At 40.8% G+C, this 26,135-nt stretch overlaps 1 protein-coding gene and 1 long non-coding RNA gene across 6 annotated transcripts; one reads left to right on the plus strand and one right to left on the minus strand.

Annotated features, from left to right (window-relative positions):
• Positions 1-531: 531 nt before the first annotated feature.
• LOC116617898 lies at positions 532-7,784 on the minus strand. 2 transcript variants are annotated; one of them, XR_004295930.2, is made up of 3 exons: positions 7,215-7,703; positions 6,947-7,032; positions 532-4,112 (listed from the first exon to the last, which is right to left on the minus strand). It is a non-coding gene; the product is annotated as an uncharacterized LOC116617898 (long non-coding RNA). The 2 variants fall into 2 exon arrangements; XR_007305284.1 differs by lacking the exon at positions 532-4,112 and having other exon boundaries at positions 6,667-7,032; positions 7,215-7,784.
• Positions 5,547-26,127, plus strand: LOC5511751 (organic cation transporter protein). 4 transcript variants are annotated; one of them, XM_048720070.1, is made up of 12 exons: positions 10,362-10,484; positions 10,679-10,849; positions 11,374-11,571; positions 16,750-17,020; positions 17,702-17,848; positions 18,011-18,291; positions 18,619-18,864; positions 19,183-19,317; positions 22,761-22,840; positions 22,913-23,021; positions 23,689-23,761; positions 24,295-26,127. In XM_048720070.1, the coding sequence occupies exons 4-12, from the start codon at positions 16,760-16,762 to the stop codon at positions 24,553-24,555; spliced, it is 1,593 nt and encodes a 530-aa protein (XP_048576027.1). In that variant the 5' UTR covers positions 10,362-10,484; positions 10,679-10,849; positions 11,374-11,571; positions 16,750-16,759; the 3' UTR covers positions 24,556-26,127. The 4 variants fall into 4 exon arrangements, with proteins under 4 accessions (XP_048576028.1, XP_048576030.1, XP_048576027.1 ...); XM_048720072.1 differs by having other exon boundaries at positions 11,374-11,522; XM_048720071.1 differs by lacking the exons at positions 10,362-10,484; positions 10,679-10,849 and adding an exon at positions 5,547-5,677.
• Positions 26,128-26,135: the final 8 nt, after the last annotated feature.

Raw genomic sequence — 26,135 nt, forward strand, 5'->3', positions numbered from 1 at the left:
TACACTTGTAGTCACTTAACAAATCGTTACCCCAGTTGCTGGACGTGATTTCGTAAAAGAAGAGAAAGAATCTGCAGCCGATAAATGAAGACCTGATGCCAAGACTGCCAAGATGCCAAGACTGCCAAGATGCCAACGACTTCTGGACATTGGAAATATTTTACTTAGACTGTATAAATATTTTACTTAGACTGAACTCCTTCTGTGCTCTGTTTTCCTTTAGGTATTTTTGGGTTAATATTTCTATACAGTTTTTTTTTCATTACTTTGGTTTCGTTGGTTGCCTTGTCGTTAAATTAATTTCGCGCCAAAATCTTGCTCAGGTTTTGGTGGCAACTGTTTGGCAAATCTATCAGGGGCGTAGCCAGGGGGGTGGCCTATGGCAGCCAAAACTACAGTAAATGTATGAGACATTATCTAAAATACAGGGAAAAATGCCTTGTAATTCCCTTTTGGGCCCCCTCCTGTTATCAAAGGTCCACTTTTTAGGATAACCCCCCCCCCCCCCAAGAAAAATCCTGGGTACGCGCCTGGGTATTAATAAATCACGTCATTAAACCCACAAGAATAACTAAACATTCTAAAAGTCGCTAATTGACCATCTTATTACAAAAGTCCCGAAATAGAATAGCTCACTGTGATGTGCTCTTTTGCCCATCAATAAACGACCATGACGCTCCTTATGCAACAGTTAATATACGTGTCAAAAGGTTTTCCCCCTCGCTACAAATATATCCGTAACGAGAGGAACTTTGATGAGGAAAAATTTAAAGCGGATGCGGATTCTCTTCCACTTGACATTATGTGTATGGCGTTTATTCCACCGACGACATGGTTGAGAAGTGTATACCCTTCTGTTAAGCCCGGCGCACATGGTAAGCAAAACTTCAAGCGTGCAATTTGCTCACTGCCTCGCGAGGCCAAAAACTCACCGTGTGCGGACGTCGATCGAACCAAATTACGTCTCGCGAGCAACTGAGGCAAAATTCTATCCTGCTTGAACCGCGAGTTTCTGCTTGCGAGACAGTGAGCAAAGTGCATGCGTATGGCTCACCGTGTGCGCCGGCCTTAAGATCGAATTGATAGGCACGCACCTACTAATAAACAGGGTTAAAGTAACACGCCCCCTTGTATCACCGCTTAATGTAACAACTGCCGCTTAATGTAACACTAACGCTTAATGTAACAAAAATCGCCGCTTAATGTAACACTAACGCTTAATGTAACAACAAATCAACGCTTAATGTAATAAAACAGTTTTAACTGTTTTAGCGTTAAAACGCTAAATGTAACAAATTTTCAACGCTTAATGTAATAATGGGCTTAACGTTTAATGTAAGAACACTCGAAGCTTAATGTAATAACCATGAATTTGGATATAGAATTTGGATAGATTTTGAAAGAACAATTCGCAAGACACCCCAACTTTGGGAAAAGTCGTCTTAGCGTTATAAGGGTGTAACGGGGGGTCATTTAGCGTTGCATCATCAATGATGTCATCACAAATACGAATATCAATATCTTGAGCTAAGGGAGTTGTGGCACGATCAAACTTAGGACAAGTTGTCTTGAGGTCAAGGGGGGGTCAACAAAAGGAACACGTGAAATTACGGTCATTAATGACGTCATCATAACTAGGAAAATCATATCCTGAGCTACGAGAGTTGTGACACGACCAAACTTAGGACAAGTTGTCTTGAGGTCAAGGGGGGGGGTCAACAAAATGGACACGTGATATGACGTCATTAATTACGTCATCATAACTAGCAAAATCCTATCTTGAGCTACGAGAGTTGTGACACGACCAAACTTAGGCCAAGTTGTCTTGAGGTCAAAGGGGGTCCAGCAAAATGGACACGTGACATGACGTCATTTATTACGTCATCATAACTAGGAAAAATTATATCTTGAGCTACGAGAGTTGGGACACGACCAAACTTAGGACAAGTTTTCTTGAGGTCAAAATCATCCGATGATCTGTCGTCCCTTAGGGCCCTTTAGAAAATCTGTTCACCGGCAAACTTCCTGTTAAACCTTGTAAGATTTCCTCTTAAATTGAGAATGAATAACGTGATTGAGGTGTCTTAGAAGGCCTTTCCATTTTGATCATCTTTAAAAAAAACGCTAAACAGACAAGGTATTACATGCTAAGAGCACGTTGGGGTTATGTCTTTTGCGAGCCGATCATTTTGAAGGAACATTTGACGATCCGGAAAGAACCAAGCACTCGAGAATTAAACTAGCCAAGTATGTCCGACAATTGCGAGTCGATGAACGATTGCGATTCAAAAACTACTTCCCCTAAAATTATCCGACGAAATTAGGTTAAATTTGTTACCGACAAATGTCGCCTTTTTTGTTTTATGTTTAATTGCACAGCGCGGGTAGAATAAAAAAAAAACCTCTGATCGGTCCTTACTTGATTGTCATTTAAAACAAATTTATACCAGGGCGGAAACCTAACGATTGTTGAAATGTGTGACTACATCCGTACAGGCATACGGAGTTGATTGTTGATTGACAAGTTTTCAACCACACCAGCTATACACTGTCTTGCAAAAATCGAAGATTATTAGCTGTCTTCTCGCACTTGAATCACGACATTTAGTAAAGCAGTGCCAGATACAGTGGCACAATTCTCGGGCGATACGTGAGTGTCCGGAGGCTGGTAAAAACGCATGGCTCATCCAGTGGTCTTGCCATTGAAGTGATGTTCATAACTACTTCTTCGGTGACATCACATATCACATGACTACCCCCTTGACACCTACATGACATTTTCCAAGTGTGGTTGCCCGATGTTTCTATCCCGAGATATGAGTATTTTCGTGTTAATGACGTCATCGATGACGTCACACCTCACATGACTATTTATGCAACCCCCTTGACACCTACATGACATTTTCTAAGTGTGTCTGTCCGACGATGTTTCTATCCGAGATATGAGTATTTTCGTCCTTAGTTAAATTTATATGGTTATTACATAAGCGTCGAGTGTTCTTACATTATGCGTTAAGTCCGTTATATTACATTAAGCGTTGATTTGTTGTTACATTAAGCGTTAGTGTTACATTAAGCGGCAGTTGTTACATTAAGCGGTGATACACCCCTGCTCCATGGATGGCTGACACATCAACAAGAGAAGAGCAACGAAAACGGGACGAGTTGCGAAAGAAAGCCCATCAAACCAACAATGCCGATGATTGGGCTGCTTTTAGCTGTACGAAGCCCCCTCAAGTTGGCGGTCGGCAAGGTAAGAAAATGATCTTTCGCTTGAATCTGTACTCTCATCAACTCTCATCAAAACGCCCCAAACAAAATATGGAAAACCATTCATCGTATTCTCTATTCTAATCTCAACCCTTTAAGAACTGATCCGGAAAGTCTGAACAATTTCTCTAACACGACAGCTTAGCGTACTCTATGTACCCAGGATGATAACAACGAATGAACTTATTGAAAACCTACAAGACCATAGCAGCTCTGTCGAAGGTATTTGAGAGACTGAGAGACTCGTTCTTGAACAAGTCGTTTCTTTTATTGACCACTTCAAGCTCTTTGTAGACAACATGTCTGGATTTCGGAAGGGTCACTCAACGACCACGGCCCTACTAGGCATCAAGGACGAACTAATTCGAGCTATGAAACGCGGCGAAATAACTTTGATGGTATTAGCCGATTACTCTAAAGCGTTTGACACTTGTAACCGTCGGAACTTGACATTTACCGTGCGGTAAATGTAGAAACAAATGCAATACTGAAGGCAAAACTAAGACCCCACACTCAAACAATCTCTTGCATTAACGTCGGGACGAATGCTGCGGGTAACCAGTCCATCTCTCGTCACTCCCCGACCATGCAAGGGCAAGCAGACTTGACCAACACCCCTGAAGCTTCCGTCTTTTCTTCTCGTCGTGACCTTTTGCGTACTTTCCACCGCTCTCATTACGTTACAACATCGCGCTCGCGTCACTTGAAAATGTCAACACCCTGTCGCGCGTCAAACCAACCTTATCTTTTGTAGAACCGTTCGTCCCTCTGGCGCTCCTCGTTGCGATCCTCGCAGGGCCACCAGAGTACGTCTCGCGTCTGGGCCAGCCTGCATGACCAGTCTGTTGAGAACCGTTGTAACAAAAACTTACTTACACACAAACTAAAAACTTAATGAAAACCTACGCCATAGAATCGACTTGCATCCCACTTCTGACACCAAAATGTAACCGTTGGAACTTGACATTTACCGTGCGGTTAAGAAAAATGTAGAAACAAATGCAATACTGAAGGCAAAACTATCAGGTTCTGACACCAGCCAAAAAGTAGGCAAAAATAAATGAAATGAAACGAAAACGATCGAGCGAAAAAAACTAACAGATACTGTAAAAACAGCCGCTCTTATACTCTCTTGGGGACGCGCATTTTTCTAGGGACGCTAACATTTACTACAGCTCAAATTACTCAGCGTCCATTGTCCTGTCAAATTTAGAAACTAATCTTCCTGGGAAATGGTAAAGGACGCTAAACTTGAGTCAATTATCACTATCAAGCTATTGATACTAATCTAAAGGAATTTGTAAACATATACATTAAATCAATGTTCTTTTTGTACTTTGATTGTTTTTTTTCATGGGGTCACATCCACCCCTGCTTTTCTGTGCTTACTAACAGGACAAACAAACATCTTTTTATCACGGTAAGAAAACAGGATATGATTAATTTGAGCACGTTGAAAGTAAATTCCTAAACGTGTACGGATCGAATTAGAATCACGTTTGAGAAACAATCCGTAAAATACGTAAAACAATTATAATCGCAATCCAAAAATCGCTTACTTAAAATCTTTGCAAAATCTAAAATAACCCAAAATACCACCCGGTCACACACTTTTACTGTAACTTTAGTTCTGTTTTACTAAAAATGCATGAACTTGGTTTTTCAAAACAATTTCTTCTACAATATCTTTCAGGCCGGAAACATTTCGTTCGAATTGATGACAAGTCACAAACTTTGGAGTTTCTTTGGAGATCCATATTATAATCATTAATATCTATATCGTGGGCCCATAGTAACAACGGGTCACGGGTTCATAGCAACAACGGATCACGGGTTCATAGCAACAACGAATCACGGGTTCATAGCAACAACGGATCACGGGTTCATAGCGACAACAAGTCTTGGGCCCATAGTTACAACGGGTCACGGGTTTATAGCAACAGCGGGTCACAGGTTCATAGCAACAGCGGGTCACGGGTTCATAGCAACAGCGGGTCACGGGTTCATAGCAACAGCGGGTCACAGGTTCATAGCAACAGCGGGTCACGGCTTATAGCATTCACGGGCCATGGTTCATAAAAACCAACTGTCAAGGTTAACCGCTACCACGTCCGATGGTTCATAGCAACAAACGGGCCAGGCTATAGCAGTAAAGGGTACTTTAGATCCACGACGCCGGCGCAAGAGGACGCCTGCTCGCGTACGTTCAATTGTGTGCGCGCGCTGATTTTTGCTCTGTCGTCGACATTGGCAAAAATCAGCGCGCGTACACAATTGAACGTACGCGAGCAGGCGTCCTCTTGCGCCGGCGTCGTGGATCTAAAGCACCCTTTACTTCTATAGCCTGGCCCGTTTGTTGCTATGAACCATCGGACGTGGTAGCGGTGAACAAGTTTCCCAAAATAAGGTCTGGTTAACTTCGGGTAGCTTGAAGTTTTGCATATAGGTTCTTTACGTTAACATATCAAAAAGTGTTTTTGTCTAATGGAATCGGCTTCGAGATATGAGGCTTAAAGTGCAATTTTCAAATGTTCAATGTATGAATCCTCCTCGTTTTTAGGGAGAAGTAGGGCTGTAATCAGAAATTAAGCCAACTTTGCTCGCTTATATCTAAATTTCTTATCTTCTAAATTTCTTTAAAATTTGGATTTGGTCAGAGGAACTCCTTGTATGCGGAATCTTGAACATATATAATTGAGAATTGGAAAATTTTATGCCATTTTTTGCCCTGTCAGTGTCGCCTTCAGTGAAAAATCCGCATGTTTCCGTACACTTCACAAAACGTTCGAGGTGGCCACGTTAGCTCGAGTCGCATCAAAGGCGAACATACGCAAAAACATGAAATGCCGTCATGAACAGGACGCGACGCCATAAAAAAAAGGGGACCCAAGCAATCAAACGTGCGCTTGCGCGGTGAGGTTCTCACCATGTCGACCCGATAGAGGGATGCTGATAGGGGGTGTATGGGAGAAAATAGGCTTTTCATATAGAAATGGTGTTTTTAGGGTTTCGCAGAAAGAGGCGCTAATAGCCAACGTTTCTAGATTATTTAATGCTTTCAACATCTAAACAAAACACTTTTAAAATTTGTTATTCGAGACTTTGTTATACAATGGAATACTTACGAAGCGCTCCGTTAATCCATTCAAGATGAAATTCAATACTCAAAAAAATGATTTTTCAATAATTTGTCTATATACTTATATTTGTCTCCTGATTACAAAAATGTGTTTCTTTTTAAAATCGAACGAATATTAAATATTTTATGGATTTTCCTTATTTTTCTCGGCTTGACCCCGAAAAACACTACAAAATTTGAACCAAGTATCGCTACCTGCAGCGCGAAAAATAAACAGCGCAGAAACACAACAGCACCACAGGAGGCAACCAGGATAGATGCTCTCAATAGTATTTTAATCTCGGCTTAATCCAGTTAAAATAGAATATTTGACAGATTTTCTCAAATATAGCCTCGCATCCATCATTTTGCACGATCGTCAAACCGACAAATTGAGGCCTTAAAAGTCGCATCTGGTACATTGCTCTATCAAAAAAGGTCATTTTTCCTGAAAAGACAGTCACTTACTTGCCTAGAATCTGAAATAAAATTTTGGGGATAATAAAATCCAGAGCGCTGAGAGCGCCAAGAAGATACAACACTTCACAGGTTATTGACCTTTCAAACTTGGGCTAACTGTGACATCAACAGCTGAATTGGAAAGGAAATTTGGCTTTGGCCGACGCTCCCACTTCGAAACAACGCTGAAAACAAATTTGAGGACCAATAAATATGTGTGTTATCACTTGCATTCTTCGTTGTGCGAGATGATTTAGGCAAAACACGTATTTGAATAGATTATAACTAGTCTTGCGTAATGTATGTGTCCAAACAATTCGTAACATAGATCAAAACAACAAATTAAGTGGTATCGAATTTTCCTCACCTCAGCTTGGGAAAGTACTTGATAGGCATCGTTTTTTATCAATGCTTGTTCCTCTACAAACGCATAAAATTCCTTTTAACTCGCTTCGGCTTGCGATCTCGGGATGTTTTTCATGGTGCTTCCACGTGACCGGCAGTGCACACAGGAGTCCCAAAGTTTCTCAAACACAATGCAAAAAAAGAGAGAAAACAGAAAAAGCGACTCATCAAAAAATCTGATTTCTTATTTTGGAATAGAATAAAATAAATAATGTCCAATCGTAAGGATTGCTTGAAATTGTAAGCCATCGAAGTTATCGAATGATGGATTTTATTTCAATGCGGAGCGGAAGTTACACATCTTGTGTGAAATTGAAAGTTGGTAATAAACAGAAGTTTTTCATACCAGTACCAGGTACGTTCTATGAGTGTTTATACACTGGTTTCTTCTTGCTGTCCGTTTTGCACAGTTTTAGTGAGAATATGGCTTTTTGCTCGTACTCTCAGTTCGTAGGTGGGGAGTGTTGCGCTAGTCAAGACAACCCTGGTATAGTGCGGTGCCTGAAAATCACAAAGTGCACACAAGACATCAAGAAGCATCTCCGTTCCTTAGGGGTGAGAGATTCACCAAAGCTGGTTCTGGCCGGTGCAGGTAAAACATTTTTAACATTGACGCACTATGAATAACCACTTTTTAAAACCTACAGTTTGATTTGCTGTTCAGGTAATGTCTGTGTCCAAACAATTCGTGGCATTCAGCTTGGGAAAGCACTAGATAGGCATCGTGTTTTTTATCAATGTCCGTTATTGTTTAGTCATTGCTGTGAAATTGTATCCGAAGTATACAAAATATATTAACAAAAACTGATAGCAAGGAATTTTCTAAAAACGGACACAAAATATCACAATAGTTTGAAAGCCCCAAAAATTAATGTATATGTCACAGAGGAAATCATTCTGTACAGTACACAATCAGATCTACATGGAAGAATCTAGCGCTCTATGGGGGGGGGATCTGGCTTTTGTGCTGTCCACGGGGTGTTTGGTTCTGGCGCTTCCCACCGTGATATCTGACTTTAGCTCTGTCGATAAGGAAATCTGGTTTTGACACTGTCCACGTGGGGATCTTGCTCTGGCGCTGTCCACGGGGGGATCTTGCTCTGGCGCTGTCCACGGGGGTTTCTTGATGTGGCGCTGTCCACGAGGGGATTTGGCTCTGGTGCTGTCCACGTGGGGATCTGGCTTTTGCGCTGTCTACGGGTTATCTGGCTCTGGCGCTTCCCACCGTGATATCTGGCTTTAGCTCTGTTGATAAGGAAATCTGGTTTTGGCACTGTCCACGGGGGTCTTGCTCTGGCGCTGTCCACGGGGGGACCTTGCTCTGGCACTGTCCACGTGGGGATCTTGCTCTGGTGCTGTCCACTGGGGATCTTGCTCTTGTCCACGTGGGGATTTGGCTCTGGTGATGTCCACGTGGGTATCTGGCTCTGGCTCTGTCCACCATGATATCTGGCTCTGCCTTTGTCAATAAGGAAATCTGGTTCTGGCGCTGTCCACGGGGGTTTCTTGCTGTGCCGCTGCCCACGGGGTTTCTTGCTCTGGCGCTGTCCACGGGGGTTTCTTGATGTGGCGCTGTCCACGTGGGGATTTGGCTCTGGTGCTGTCCACGTGGGGATCTGGCTTTTGCGCTGTCCACGGGGTATCTGGCTCTGGCGCTTCCCACCGTGATATCTGGCTTTAGCTCTGTCGATAAGGAAATCTGGTTTTGGCACTGTCCACGGGGGGTCTTGCTCTGGCGCTGTCCACGGGGGGACCTTGCTCTGGCACTGTCCACGAGGGGATTTGGCTCTGGTGCTGTCCACTGGGGATCTTGCTCTTGTCCACGGGGGGATCTGGCTCTTGCGATGTCCACGGGGGTATCTGTCTCTGGCGCTGTCCACCGTGGTATCTGGCTCTGGCTCTGTCAACAAGGAAATCTTGATCAGGCGCCGTCCACGGGGGGATCTTGCTCTGGCGCTGTCCACGGGGGGACCGGCTTTGGCGCTATCCACGGGGGGATATGGTTCGGGCGCTGTCCACGGGGGTTATGGTTCGGAGGTTCTCGCTCTGGCGCTGTCCACGGGGGGATCTGGCTTTGGCCCTGTAAACAGGAAAATCTGGATCTGGCGCTGTCCACGGGGGATCTTGCTCTTGTCCACGGGGGGATCTGGCTCTAGCGATGTCCACGGGAATATCTGGCTTTGGCGCTGTCCACCGTGGTATCTGGCTTTGGCTCTGTCAACAAGGAAATCTTGATCAGGCGCCGTCCACGGGGGGTCTTGCTCTGGCGCTGTCCACGGGGGGACCGGCTTTGGCGCTATCCACGGGGGATATGGTTCGGGCGCTGTCCACGGGGGTTATGGTTCGGAGGTTCTCGCTCTGGCGCTGTCCACGGGGGGATCTGGCTCTGGCGCTGTAAACAGGAAAATCTGGATCTGGCGCTGTCCACGGGATATCTGGATCTTGCGCTGTCCACGGATATCCCACTTTCCGCTTAGCCCGGCTCCGGTGACTGGTCAAAATACTAGGCAGCAGCAATTTTTACGATTACTGCGCCATCTGATGCGCCATGTGCATCGCGGTGGCTTGGGCAGATAGGGAGCTTTGTGTATTTTCCTTCAGGTTCAAACAAACCTGGACAGCAAATCAAACTGTATAAAAAGTGGTTATTCATGAGCGTCAATGTTTAAATTGTTTTACCTGCACTGGCCAGAAGCAGCTTTGCATTGTAATTTAGCGATAAAACGGAGATGCTTCTTGATATCTTGAGTGCAGTTTGTGATATTCACGCACTGCACTATATTAGGGTTGTCTTGACTTGCGAAACACGCCCCGCCTACGAACTGAGAGTATGAGCAAAAAGCCATATTCATTAAAACTGTGCAAAACGGACAGCAAGAAGAAACCAGTGTATAAAAACTCATAGAACGTACCTGGTACTGGTATAAAAAACTATCTGTTTATTGCCACATGTCAATTTCACACGAATAAAATCCATCATCCGATAACTTCAATGGCTTATTTATTTTATTCTATTCCAAAATAAGGAATCAGATTTTTTGATTGGTTGCTCTTTCTCTTTTCTCTTTTTTTTTTGCATTGTGTTTGAGAAACTTTGGGATTCCTGTGTGCGCTGCCGGTCACGTGGAAGCACCATGAAAAACATTCCGAGATCGCAAGCCGTTTTTATGCGTTTGTAGAGGAACAAGCATTGATAAAAAACGATGCCTATCAAGAACTTTCCCAAGCTGAGGTGAGGAAAATTTAAAACCACTCAGCTTGTTGTTTTGATCTATGTTACGAATTCTTTGGACACAAAGATTACGCCAGACTAGTTATAATCCATTCAAATAATCACTCAAATACGTGGTTTTTTTTAATCATCTCGCACAACGAAGAATGCAAGTAATAACACACATATTTATTGGTCCTCAAATTTGTTTTCAGCGTTGTATCGATGAGGGAACTTCTGCAAAAGCCAAATTTCCCTGCGAATTCAGCAGTTGGCGTCATAGTTAGCCCAAGTTGAAAGGTCACCTGTGAAGTGTTGTATCTTCTTGGCGCTCTCAGCGCTCCGGATTTTATTATCCCCAGAATTTTATTTCAGATTCTAGGCAAGTAAGTGACTATCTTTTCAGGAAAAATGACCATTTTGTGATAGAGGAATGTACCAGATACGACTTTTAAGGCCTCACCTTGTCGGTTTAACGATCGTGCAAAATGATGGATGCGAGGCTATATTTGAGAAAATCTGTCAAATATTCTATTTTAACTGGATTAAGCCGAGATAAAAATAATATTGAGAGCATCTATCCTGGTTGCCTCCTGTGGTGTTGTTGTGTTTCTGCGCTGTTTATTTTTCGCGCTGCAGGTATCGGTACTTGTTTCAAATTGTGTAGTGTTTTTCGGGGTCAAGCCGAGAAAAATAAGGAAAAATCCATAAAATATTTGATATTCGTTCGATTTTAAAAAGAAACACATTTTTGTAATCCGGAGACAAATATAAGTCTATAGACAAATTATTGAAAAATCATTTTTTTGAGTATTGCATTTCATCTTGAATGGTGATTAGCGGAGCGCTTATACTGATACTGATACTTACAATCTGATACTTACAATCTGATACTTACATCTGATACTAGGGGTAACCGTATACGTCCTGGGAAGGTTCGTGCCCTTCGTGCCCTTCACTCGATCACACATCAAAGCAAAATCTTAATGCTGGACGTGCACGCTTACAAGTCAAGGACACGCGAGAGCAAGAAGGCTTCTACATGCGCAATAAGCAATCGTATGTGTTTTAGAGACTATCCTATAAGACCTTACCACATATAACAAAGGTACGTGACTCCTCTACTAATGAGAGTACATCAAAGAAGGGAAGAGCGTATTATATATTTAAAGAATGTAGATCTCTCCAAATACTTGGCTGAGGAATTTGTACCACTTGGTTTCAAAAGATCAAAGCTTGATATTGTGTTTAACATCGCGCTTTGCGTTCCCTTCTGACAGAGGGCCTCATTGTTGTCTTTGTTATTTTGCTGAGCTGGCCGCAAAGGGAATGCTATGAGTTGTATGCAAACGGCTTCAACATTTAACTTTTATGAGTTTTGCAGTTTTGAGATTGTAGGGTCGAGTTCCAGTCCAGTCTGTGGGCTGGGAAACTGGCAAAAGGTTAGGGTTTTCGTGAAAGCCGCGTATTCGAATCTGTTTGATTTTTTTGTCGTGTGTGTTAATACCATTCTTTTAAAAATCTTCCAGTACTTCGCCACATACAGTGAAACATCGATATCACGATTAACTTATTATGTTTAATAATAAACTCGGTTTAGAAAATACCGACACTGTGCTCCCTTGTGCCGTAATTCATCAACCACATAGTTTTTGTTGCAGTGAAAGATTCTAGATGAAAAACACACAATTACCGTATAGAAATAAGGTTGAAAACTTCTTTGCGCAGTGGATAAATTTGAGAATGTATCAACTTTTCTGATTATTTTGGGTATATTTTTTTTCTAATAAACTAATTGATTAATAGATAAACGTGAACTTCTCATGTTTTTGACGTCGTAAGGCTGTCATATCGTCTTTCAATAAAAATCTATAATATGGCGTTAGCACTAGACAAATACCCTGCCTCGTACCCATGCGTCTAAAGTCAGTAAATACAAGTGAAAAATATACTAGTGAGCGCAATGAGCCATGGGAAGGTTTAGCGCTGCGCAAAGGAACAAGGGAAGGTAGTCCAGTCAACCTATGAAACTTTTATGGCCCAGGTGGAACTTATTGCAATAGAATTTCTCTTAGCGGATTTTGAACAAGTAATACAACCTAGTTAACATACTAAAAGTCCCCAAAAATCCCTTTGGTGGAACATCTTGAAATATGTGATTTTTCCATTTCGGAGCAAAACCACAAGGTACCCGCGTCGTTAAAACGGAAAAAAAAAATACACGTCTAAATCAGTACATTTAAAAGGCCATTGGTCAAAGTTGATTAAAGACACAGTTTGGATATCGAAACAAAGCAAATTGCCCCTGTCTAATATTATTTTTCCAATATTTCTATATTCCAAATACCACAGGGTACCCGCGCCGAAACCCCTAAAAAATTGAAAATAAAAGTCTGAATCAGAAAATTTCAAAGGTCATTGGCCAAAAATGATTAAAGACACAGTTTTAGTATCGAAATAAAGCAACTTGTTCATGTTTTATTTCTATTTAAAATATTTATTCCACAAATGTATTTCTGCATTCTTCGCACTCGCGTCAGTGACTGAAATTTGTCTAGAAAACAAACTTATGTGAAATCAGCTCAGTAGGTAGCCTATTTAATTACAGCAGTAATCAGGAACACTTTTGTAATTTCTTGAGGTTTTACACCAGCCTAGAGAAAGCTAGTTACACTTCTAATGAAACTGGACGTCTAGCTCTAGCTCGATTAGTCCAGAATTGTGACAAGTCTGACCTTGTGCACTGCAGTCTAAACCATTCTTCTTGCAGGTTCATCTTCTGGTGCTGCAATCCGATTAGCATTTGTATTGCATTATATTTATCAGCGATCCTTGGGGGTGGTCCAGTGCGGACAGACTTGCCTCCAACACACGGATCGCTGCTAGAAATGGATTGCATTTGCTTTCTTTAGGCTGGGTGTAAAACCTCGAGACACAAAAGTGTTACTGATTACTAGAATAGTCTTAAATAACTTTATTCGAAAACTAAATGGGGTGGCAGCCACAGTTCCGTGCGATGGACCATGTACAGTTGAAAACATTGGCAAGTAAGGTCTGATAATGATTCTTCAGGAAATATTTATAAGCACGAGTAATACGAGTAGGCCAGAGAACTTATGGAACTGAGTTAAGTTACATACTAGATTCTATGGTTTTACAATATGATTGAAATAAGATGCTTGAAAGTAGTTATTCTGCAAAGAGCCGGAGATAAAGTTCAAGTTACGAGTACGATTACGATTTACAAAAGTGACAAAAGGGTGGACATTCAGGTCGGTCATTTCGAAGTTACACTAGTTAGTTACACTAAAAAAAAGATTAGGTCTTTCACCTCTCAGTCGTAGACCAAGAGTAGTAGATCGAGTTTTAGAAGTCGCTCTTTATAGCTCAAGACCCCGATCTTGGATCTTAGAATTCAACGGGTGGCTCGCCTTTTAACTCTTTCTAGGAGGACATTTTAAGTCTTACGCTGCCGGGGAGAGACTTCAGTGGCGAAACATAGCTGCGACTTGACAAGGGACAGGTATAGAGTACGCCTGATCCTGTGTCTGTAATTAGGACACATGTCCTCTTGAGCAGACCAAGCATTCTGTTGGCCTTGGACCACAAATAGAATGTGGGTGTCCTATGTGAGATTGCCCGATATTGTGCCCCGAGATCTTTTTCACTGTTGATGCGCTGAAGACTTGTGGCGCCAAGCGGATAGTCCACCAGTTTGGGGCGATTTCTACTTTATATTTGTTTCGTCGCCCCATTTGTTAGACTTGTCAGGTCATCCTGAAGAGCTTCACAGTCCTTTATCGAAGAGATTCTTCGGTATAGCTTTGTGTCGTCTGAGTATATGGCGGTGTGTCTTTGTCTGTGGCGTCTGCTAGATCGTTGATGTAGGTCCTAAATAGAAGGGGGCCTATTAGGCTTCCTTGAGGGACCCCGGAAGTCACTGGGAGGTGACGAGAGGCTATGCCTTCCATAACAACCCTAGCTTCTGAGTTGCTGTCACATGTAATTTTGTTTTCTATACAAATTTCAAGTCACTGACGCCAGAATGCAGAAATACATTTGTGGAGAAAATATTTAAAATAGAAATGAAACATGGACAAGTTGCTTTATTTCGATACTAGAATTTGTGTCTTTAGTAATTTTTGTCCAATGACCTTTGAAATTTTCAAATTTGTTTTGTGTTTTCGACGCGGGTACCCTGTGGTTTTTGGAATACAGAAATATTGGAAAAAGATATAAAACAGGGGCAATTTGCTTTGTTTCGATATCCAAACTGAGTATTTAATCAACATTGACCAATGGTCTTTCAAATGTTGATTGAGACGTGTATTTAATTATTTTTCCGTTTTAGCAACGCGGGTACCCTGAGGTTTTGCTTCGAAATGGAAAAATCACAAATTCCAGGATGTTCCACGAAAGTGATTTTTGGGGACTTTTAGTATGTTAACTAGGTTGTATTACTTGTTCAAAATCCGTTGAGAGAAATTCTATTGCAATTAGTTCCACCTGAAACCACAGATTGACTGGACGAAGGGTCAACGCAGATTATGTCCGATTTCTGTAACATTGTTTCCGATTTCTGGATTTCGGGAGAAAAATCGTTCGCGCTTCGAACTTACAGGATAAATCACTTTCGTTTTTTGTTTAGACTCCTGAAATTTTATATTTGCGTTTTGAAGTATAAATAATCAAAGAAATGTAGCTTCAAAGGAAGTTTTTAGAGTAAACTCTCAAAGCGAAAGTCAGCGATAGCGTCGGAGGGAGATATCGAAGAACTTGACACATTCTTCCCAGGCCCGTACCCAGAGGGGGGTGCAGGGGGTGCGAACGCACCCCCCCTACAAGGGCCAAAACTCCACTTTTGTTCTCAATAGACGTGCTATTTGTAGACAAAACTAAAAATCATTAGCTAGATCCCTTTTGTATGTAGCCTAATCTAAAAATAAACGTCCCGTGGAGATACTGCAAAGGCATGCTTCAAAGGCAGCCTTGGTGGTTAAATTTTTATCAGAGAACTTCCTCACTCCCCCTCCCCCCCCCCGGAAAAATCAGGTCCACTTTTTCATATTTCGCACCCCCCCCCCCCCCCCCCCCCAAGAAAAATCCTGGGTACGGGCCTGCTTCCAATACCCTGATTTGGAAGGTAATGCGACTCACATGCTCGCTTCTATTCTCAAACAATTCTTGAAGGAAGAGCCATGTTTCGCTAACGTGAAGTAGCCGTCGTAACGCTAGAGCTTCCTGCATGTTCTTGTCAACAAAAGTTGATTCTGTGTGCTATACGAAAATAATTTGCTACTCTGGCTTTCTCGTAAAATTCAGCATTCTCCTTGTAGAAATTGTGACTGAGGACAAGGCGCACGATGTCGTAGGACAGCTTGGTGAACATTTCGCTCCCTTCGCACTTCAGTAAAAGCGTGTTGTTTACCGTGCATATTACTGACCTCATTATCTGCCGCTATTTTGTTTTCAGAATCTGCCAGGCGCTTCCCGTTTTTCATGCTGCCCCTGCACGCTTAGTCCGGTCACGCTAGTAAGCGCCTCATGGAGGTTGGAATTTCAAAATTAATCCAAGATGGCGGTTGAGGCAGAGCCTTTGGGCATTGTGCAATTTTGCACACGACAAAAAAAAAAAAAAGAATTAAAAATAAAGTAAATTGCATTTTATGACTGGGCTTCCACAGGTATCCCAGTAATCAGGGTGATTGCTCACCAAAAACCATTTGAAGCTTACCGTTTTCGTCCTGCCTCGTTTTCATCTTGCCTCGTTTTCAACCTACATCTCGCATCTCAGGATGGTAAAAGCAGCCCCAGCTTTCGACGTGATATTATTCACCAAAAGTAAGCGGTGAACCAAAATCAAAATAGGCAATCAGAAACGTCCATTATACGAGAGTATCTTTGAAAATAAAACGCTAGCTTAAATAACAAACATTGATTGTAACAGAAACTTGGATTTAACTTTCAAATGGGCAGTAAAACAATGTGATTTTTTAAAGATGTATTTACGGTACTTTTGGTCAATTTATTTCTACCTTCTCAAAGATCGATATGGAACACAACCTTTCAAAAGCGTTACTGTCCCGTTTTAAACTTCATTGTACCAAGCCGTTTAGCCGGTAAAGACTTCAAAGCGAGAAAATGGCTCGAACAAGGGATATTTGGAGAAATTTAGATACGTACAAAGGGTCTACTGTGGTCATTTTCGGTACAAACAAACCTTTTGCCGCATTAAATACCTGTTTAAAGCCAGGCGAAACATTCAAATGCTTTCATTTGTTTGCAGATAACTGAAGATGGACAGGAAAGAAGGGCTTCGTGAGTTTGATGACGTCTTTCACCATATAAGGTCATTCAGCCTTTACCAGCGATTAGTGTACTTTGGCAGCTACTGTATCATTATTCCCATTATGCTCCAGTTCATGCTCCTGGTTTTCGCCATGGGCACCCCGCAGTTTCACTGTGACGTCACTAATACCACGTGCCCTCCTAACACGTGTTGTGAAAACTGTACGTCGTATTCTTTTGACGGACCTTTCACAAGCACCGTCTCTGAGGTAAGAATGGGCCGTTTTCTTGATTATTAGGAGTCTCTTGTAATTTGAGCGTCTGTGTTGATCAGATAAAAGATGTTGGGTGGCCGCTTAATATATGTTGGTAAGAGATGGTTGTAACACAATAGAGGGTAGTTACTTAATAGAGGTTGGCTGCCCAATAGGGGCCGGCCATTAAATGGAGGCTGGCTAGTTAAAGAATGTCGACCAACCACTCCTTTATATAGCCACCCACGATTAAAGTTTAATGCCTTATTAACTATATTTTATTAAAAGCATCGCATCTTCTTTAAGTGAATCAGTATTATGCAGGTGCGTAAAATGGCGGCGTGATTGGCCTTTTAAATGAAAAAAACAAAACAATGAAACTGAAAATGCTGTATATCTTTCGCCTCAAAATGTCCAAGTCACATTTGCTTCTTGAATGATTGGCCTTTTTTTAATAAAAAAAGCAATGAAACTGAAAATGCTGTATATCTTCCACCTCAAAATGAACAAGTCACATTTGCTTCTTGAATGCTTTAAGCCAAATTTCTGTGGCTTTAAGGGTAACCTGTTTGCCCCTGTTATTGTTCTGTTAAAGTAGGCAATAGTAGAAATCCGGTGGTTAACGCGCGCATCAAACATTTACGTGATGTAAAATACGCTTGATAGTAAGTTTGAAAACATGTTTATTCTTTACAGTGGAATCTTATATGTGACCGCGCGCCCCTGGGAGCCACTATCCAGTCCTGTTTTTTTGGTGGAATGCTTTTCGCATGCCTTCTCACAGGTCCGCTTTCGGACACATTTGGAAGAAAGAAGGTCATCTTTTGCTGCTACGGTATCATGGTAAATAGCAGCCCGTTCCTGAATGTTTACCAATTTCCCGTTTTTTGTTCCAGGGTGCTGTCTGTCTGTCTGTCTGTCTGTCTGTCTGTCTGTCTGTCTGTCTGTCTGTCTGTCCCGCAGCCCTTTCCTGAATGTTTACCAATTTCCCGTTTTTTGTTCCAGGGTGCTGCTAGTTTAAGTGCGTCCTTTGTTGATTCCGTTCCCTTATTCGCGTTCCTCCAGCTCTGTGTCGGCTTCGGCCAAATGGGAACCACCCTTGCGCTCTTCGTGTATGGCATCGAGTTGGTGGGTCCCACATGGCGAACGTTGGCAGGGAACATCAATAACTACTATTGGGAGCTTTCAGGCTTGCTAGGAATCCTCCTTGCTTATTATATCAGAGACTGGAGGACAATGATACGAGTTTGCAGCACGCCGATATTCCTGCTTTTTATTTTTATTAGGTGAGAAATTGATTATTGATGATAAAACAATTTTCATTCAAATTCTAAAGAGGCTTTGTTAGCCTCTATGATTTTTTCAAACAATAACGAAGGTAGAGCTTACCACATCACAACTAGAAATGTTTGGCTCGTACCATTACGGAATGGTGTTTAAACAGTGAAATATTATTTGGCCCACAAAACTAGGTTTTTTTGCCAATTTACCGGGAGGCGGGGGGGGGGCTGAAAGGGAGGGTTCAACTTAATGGGGTTCCGCTTCGATTCTTATATGACGTCGTGTCAGATATTCTTACAACATGTTTCCGTGCGTTTCTTTTTCTCCTCCAGGGTGTTTCCAGAGTCCTCGCGTTTCCTTGTCACTAAAGGACGTATTGAAGACGCGTTGAAAGTGCTCATAAAATATGGCCCGAAGCACAACAACAACGCTGTGGACGCTGGCAAAATGACAGAGATGCTGGAAGAAATACGAAGAGACCAAATCATCCGAGAAAAGAACAAGAAAAAGCATACACATCTGGACTTATTCAAGACGACGAAGATGAGAAAATGGACTTTTGTTATGGGATTTAGCTGGTATTTTTACAGTCTTCTTTCACATAATTGTTTATAATACGGAGTCACCTCTTGTCCATGCTGTCACCTATCAAGCGATAACCCTCTTAGGCTAATTCAGCTAAAATGCCCAGAAATGTATTTGGCTCAATTCATTAATCAGCAAACCTAAACACTTTTCTCTGTCCCGAAGATGGCTATATAGGCATGCTCGCGGATCCAGCGTGCTTTGCGTGGGAGCGCCCGCAAAGCACGCTGGATCCCCGAGCATGCTAAATATCACAGTAGTATAAATAAAATGTAATAGGCATTATTATTTCTCTTGTTATGTTGTTGCAGGTTTGTAACATCAATGATGGACTTTGCTATTTTACTCTCGGTGACAAGTCTATTTGGAAATATCTACATCAATATGATCATAATGCGGCTCGCCCCGATTGTAACACTTACCATCAGTTGGGGCTTGCTGAGAGTGTGAGTAGTCAAGGCCTTACGAGTTGTCATCGTCATCATAGCGACAGTCATTATAATAGTCATCATCATCAAAGCCAGCGTCATATGATTATAGTCATCATCATCATAGCCAACGTCATGATTATAGTCATCATCATCATAGCCAACGTCATGATTTTAGTCATCATCATCATAGCCAACGTCATGATTTTAGTCATCATCATCATAATCATCATAGCCAACGTCAGGATTTTAGTCATTATCATCATAGCCACCGTCATGATTATAGTCATCATCATCATAGCCACCGTCATGATTATAGTCATCACCAGCATAGCCACCGTCATGATTATAGTCATCATCATCATAGCCACCGTCATGATTAGAGTCATCATCAGCATAGCCAGCGTCATTATTATAGTCATCATCAGCATAGCCACATTCATGATTATAGTATTCATCATCATAGCCAGCGTCATGATTATATTAATCATCATCATAGCCACCGTCATGATTACAGTCATCATCATCATAGCCACATTCATGATTATAGTCTTCATCATCATAGCCAACGTCATTATTATAGTCATCATCATCATAGCCACAGTTATGATTATAGTCATCATCATCATAGCCAGCGTCATTATTATAGTCATCATCATCATAGCCACAGTTATGATTATAGTCATCATCATCATAGCCACAGTCATGATTATAGTCATTATCATAGCCACCGTCATGATTAGAGTCATCATCAGCATAGCCACATTCATGATTATAGTATTCATCATCATAGCCAGCGTCATGATTATATTAATCATCATCATAGCCACCGTCATGATTACAGTCATCATCATCATAGCCACATTCATGATTATAGTCTTCATCATCATAGCCACATTCATGATTATAGTCTTCATCATCATAGCCAACGTCATGATTATATTAATCATCATCATAGCCACAGTTATGATTATAGTCATCATCATCATAGCCAGCGTCATTATTATAGTCATCATCATCATAGCCACAGTTATGATTATAGTCATCATCATCATAGCCACCGTCATGATTATAGTCATCATCATCATAGCCACCGTCATGATTAGAGTCATCATCAGCATAGCCAGTGTCATTATTATAGTCATCATCATTATAGCCACCGTCATGATTACAGTCATCATCATCATAGCCACATTCATGATTATAGTCTTCATCATCATAGCCAACGTCATGATTATATTAATCATCATCATAGCCACAGTTATGATTATATTAATCATCATCATAGCCACCGTCATGATTACAGTCATCATCATCATAGCCACATTCATGATTATAGTCTTCATCATCATAGCCAACGTCATGATTATATTAATCATCATCATAGCCACAGTTATGATTATAGTCATCATCATCATAGCCACCGTCATGATTAGAGTCATCATCAGCATAGCCAGCGTCATTATTATAATCATCATCATTATAGCCACCGTCATGATTACAGTCATCATCATCATAGCCACATTCATGATTATAGTCTTCATCATCATAGCCAACGTCATGATTATATTAATCATCATCATAGCCACAGTTATGATTATATTAATCATCATCATAGCCACCGTCATGATTACAGTCATCATCATCATAGCCACATTCATGATTATAGTCTTCATCATCATAGCCAACGTCATGATTATATTAATCATCATCATAGCCACAGTTATGATTATATTAATCATCATCATAGCCACCGTCATGATTACAGTCATCATCATCATAGCCACATTCATGATTATAGTCTTCATCATCATAGCCAACGTCATGATTATATTAATCATCATCATAGCCACAGTTATGATTATAGTCATCATCATCATAGCCACCGTCATGATTAGAGTCATCATCAGCATAGCCAGCGTCATTATTATAGTCATCATCATTATAGCCACCGTCATGATTACAGTCATCATCATCATAGCCACATTCATGATTATAGTCTTCATCATCATAGCCAACGTCATGATTATATTAATCATCATCATAGCCACAGTTATGATTATATTAATCATCATCATAGCCACCGTCATGATTACAGTCATCATCATCATAGCCACATTCATGATTATAGTCTTCATCATCATAGCCAACGTCATGATTATATTAATCATCATCATAGCCACAGTTATGATTATAGTCATCATCATCATAGCCAGCGTCATTATTATAGTCATCATCAGCATAGCCAGCGTCATTATTATAGTCATCATCATCATAGCCACAGTTATGATTATAGTCATCATCATTATCATAGCCATCGTCATGATTATAGTCATCATCATCATAGCCACAGTCATGATTATAGTCATTATCATAGCCACCGTCATGATTAGAGTCATCATCAGCATAGCCACATTCATGATTATAGTATTCATCATCATAGCCAGCGTCATGATTATATTAATCATCATCATAGCCACCGTCATGATTACAGTCATCATCATCATACCCACATTCATGATTATAGTCTTCATCATCATAGCCAACGTCATGATTATATTAATCATCATCATAGCCACAGTTATGATTATAGTCATCATCATCATAGCCAGCGTCATTATTATAGTCATCATCATCATAACCACAGTTATGATTATAGTCATTATCATCATAGCCACCGTCATGATTATAGTCATCATCAGCATAGCCAGCGTCATGATTGTCATCATCATCATAGCCAAAGTCATGATTTTAGTCATAATCATCATAGCCACCGTCATGATGATAGTCATCATCATCATAGCCACCGTCATGATTTTAGTCATCATCAGCATAGCCACAGTCATGATTATAGTCATCATTATCATAGCCACAGTCATGATTATAATCATTATCATAGCCACAGTCATGATTATAGTCATTATCATAGCCACCGTCATGATTATAGTCATCATCAGCATAGCAAGCGTCATTACTATAGTCATCATTATCATAGCCACAGTTATGATTAGAGTCTTCATCATCATAGCCAACGTCATGATTATAGTCATCATCAGCATAGCCACAGTCATGATTATAGTCATCATCAGCATAGCCACAGTCATGATTATAGTCATCATCAGCATAGCCACAGTCATGATTATAGTCATCATCAGCATAGCCAGCGTCATATGATAATAGTCAGCATCAGCATGGCCACAGTTATGATTATCGTCATCATTATAATCAAAGCCACATTCATGATTATAGTCATCATTATAATCAAAGCCACATTCATGATTATAGTCATTATAATCAAAGCCACATTCATGATTATAGTTATAATCATCCTCGCCAACGTCATGATTATAGTTATTATCATCATTATAGCTACCACCTAAATCATGACCATATCATCGTCATCATTATCACAATTTTTTATCATAAAGTTGGCACCAATATTTTGATTTGGTTTTCCTCAGGATCGGGAGACGTATTACCAACTTCATTTTGAGACTTCTTGCAGGGGCGGCGTGTCTACTAACACTAGTTATCCCAAACGGTGAGAATAGAAACCAGAGTTGGTGTCCCTTTGTTGTCTTTCCCATTTATTTTTTCTATTCTATTTTTTTAGAATATGCGATTATCAAATCGATTGCCTCTATCATCGGATATGCGTTTAACTACGCCTCATGGACCGCCGTCTACCTTATCACAACCGAACTATTCCCGACTGTCCTGAGGTAAATTCATGTCTTTATTTTAGTATGACAAAATAGACTCATAAGCCACGGAAAAGTGTAAGGAAAATCACCTGGAAAATCAGGTATTTTAATCCCCTTTAACAATTTTTACTGCCGAAAACGGGTTGCGAATTAATGTCCAAAAACTCATCTGTATAGATAACACTAATAGGGACTGACCATTAGATAAGTGAGGAATGGGGGAGGTTTCATTCGTTTTTTTCTTGTCTCCATTTTAAATTATTAAAATATTAAAATTATCAAAATATTTCTTCTTTGTATGCATATTTTCCTGTCCAGTCTGGGCTGCATGCGTTTTTCCCAGGCTTTTTATCGTGTGTGCATTTTTTTGGTTCCTTACCCCACCCCCCTTCTAATGGTCTTTCCCTAAGACTAATCGCCCTAACTCTAACCATAACCCCATCTATGTACTTTGTTCTTATCGTGGTTCAATTTATAACCGTAAAAACAGCAACCATAGTTCATCCAGCAAAAATGTTGTTGCTGTTTGTAATCATGTTGGGGCGAGGAAATTACTAAAATTTCGAGTATTTTATTATTCAGCCAGTGATAGTGGCTTTTGCTGCCTCTATTTACACGAGGGTTTACGTCCCTCAAAGTGTACAGTGAAAAGATAATTTGTGCCATTTATTCCACATAACCACAGGAATACCGCCCTTGGAGTCGGCTCAACTTGTGCCCGTGTTGGTGCGATAATAGCACCTTATATGGCTATGATGGTGGGTATCTATATTTCCTTATACGACTATTTTCTTATCCCCTCCTTGTAATGCTCAAATTTTGCGTTTTTTTGTCCTCTGGTGTATGCTTATATTACACTACCATGCGTTTCCTTGTATGGCTAAGTTGGTGGTTATTTCCCTTCTTCTATATGCTTAAGTAGTTATTATCCTTCTCTTAATATGGCTAAAATGGTAGTAATTTCTCTTTACCTTTATGGTTATGATTGTAGCCTACTTGTAGGCTTTAATAGTTTTTCCGGCACGAAAACCTCGAAAACACGAAGTTCGCATACCACGGCCGCCATCTTGGATAACGCGCCCGTGGTATGCGAACTTCGTGTTTTCGGGGTTTTCGTGCCGGAAAAAACTATCAAAGCCTACAAGTAGGCTTTTATGGTTGTAGTTATTTCCATTCTTATATTGCTAGATGGTTGTCATTTCTCCCTTTTCTTATATGGCTGCTTGGATATGGTCACATGATAGTTATTTTCCTTTCCAATTATTAAAAAAAAACTTTCAAAATTCCCAAGGGACATCTTCCAGGTGTAGGCATGTCCCTTCCCATCACCATATTTGGAGTGCTGTCACTCATCGCTGCCATGGTAACGTACTGGATCCCCGAGACAATCTACTCGAATATGCACCAGACCATAGAAGAAGCCGAGGACGCTAAAGATTATTACGGGATGCCGTGCTGTCGCCATGGAGACGACGAGCAAATTCATGTTCCCGGATGTTACACCAAACAGGACGCTGACCTCGCATTGATGCAGCACGAGAGTACAGTTTAGATAGAGGTATATCAAGAAAATTTGTTTTGTGCGTGATTTCCATAACAAAAGAGCAGACTTTGACAAACTTTGATGATCCTTGATTTTATCCCTGAAAACAAAAACACCACCTTGACTCCAACAACCAACAGGGAACCGAAATTTCTGGTCTGTGAAATCAGCAATCATAAAATGTATTGGAAAGTGTTAGATTTAATCCAAACAATCATTCAACCCCCCTCTCCCTCTAAAGGTTGGATGACCATCTGCTTTTCTCAAACGCGAAATGGATTTTGGATTCTGAGCGGTCACGATTTCGGGTATAATTACAATCAGCCCTAAAGCACCAGCGAACACATCCATTGCTGCTGGCTGCCCTTAAGGGCCTATGGTACTATCTCGTTGCTACGAAACTCCGTTCTACGAAAGGGAAAAGCGCTACATTTGGTTAAATAGACTAAAATCGCCGAGCGTCTTCCAACTTGTTTCCGTGGCCAAGTGGTTAGCACCTTAAACTCGTAAGCAAGCGCTCCGGGTTCAATCCCCAGTCGAGTCCTTTTTTTTATTTTTATTTTCTTCGAAACTCCAGTTTCGACATTTTGTAGAAGAAAATGCAATTTTTATATGTTTTTCGAGAATAAAAAAAGATGGCGAAAAAAAAACAAGATGGCGGCAATTTCCGCGCGAGAAAAAAACGTTAATTTTGAACATTTTACAACCACTGTAAAAAAATTTTCATTCAAACCATTGATATTACCATTCCTAACAACTTAGCACATGGGATTTTTGATTTTTGAAAAAATAAAAAAGTTATTACCAAATATGTGGTTTTCGAAGAACATAAACATTCGCCATTTCTCGCGGTATCAAAATTTCGCAAATCCGATGCGTGAAGTTTAAGAAAATAGTGATGTTAAAATATTTCTGCAAAAAAAAAATATGGTAGATTTGAACAGTAGCTTCTCCGACATGTTTTTATGTTCTGGGTTACGTGACCATGGGAGGGGTCAGATGACGTCATCACTTGTGTCATTTATGTCTAAAACACTTATGTTAAAAGTTCCAAGAGATTTGACAAAAAAACAGAAACTTTTATAAAACAAATTTCCCTAGCAACGGACTCAAAAGATAGTACCATAAGGGGAGGGGGGGGGGGGGGGATAAAGCAAAGGACATAATGTTGGTGAACTGATACACAACATCATCACGACACGTTCAAACATATCGGCAGTCAGGCAGTCATGCTAGTTTAAAAATGTTGGTGCTTTTGCACCTAGCATAAGAACTCATTCTTTGAAAGAACTTAAATATAAAGAGCTTAAATATAAGACTGTCAATAACACAACTAAGATCACCATATATTTTTATATCTACAAATTCTATCAATTCTATACTTTACGATTATTTGCACGTTCTGTCTACTTTCCTGAAACTAAAAACCCTTAGATCAGAATGGATACAGTACATTCGACATATTGCCTTTCTTGGTATATCCCAACAACCGTACTCCAACAAGGGCTTTTATAACAAGAGATTACTGTGTATAAATCCATGAATGATTCACCAAGTATGAATAAATGTGAATAAATTTGCCGCGAGGC

Source organism: Nematostella vectensis, chromosome 12 (assembly GCF_932526225.1).
Source record: "Nematostella vectensis chromosome 12, jaNemVect1.1, whole genome shotgun sequence".
In the NCBI taxonomy this organism is placed as follows: Eukaryota; Metazoa; Cnidaria; class Anthozoa; order Actiniaria; family Edwardsiidae; genus Nematostella; species Nematostella vectensis.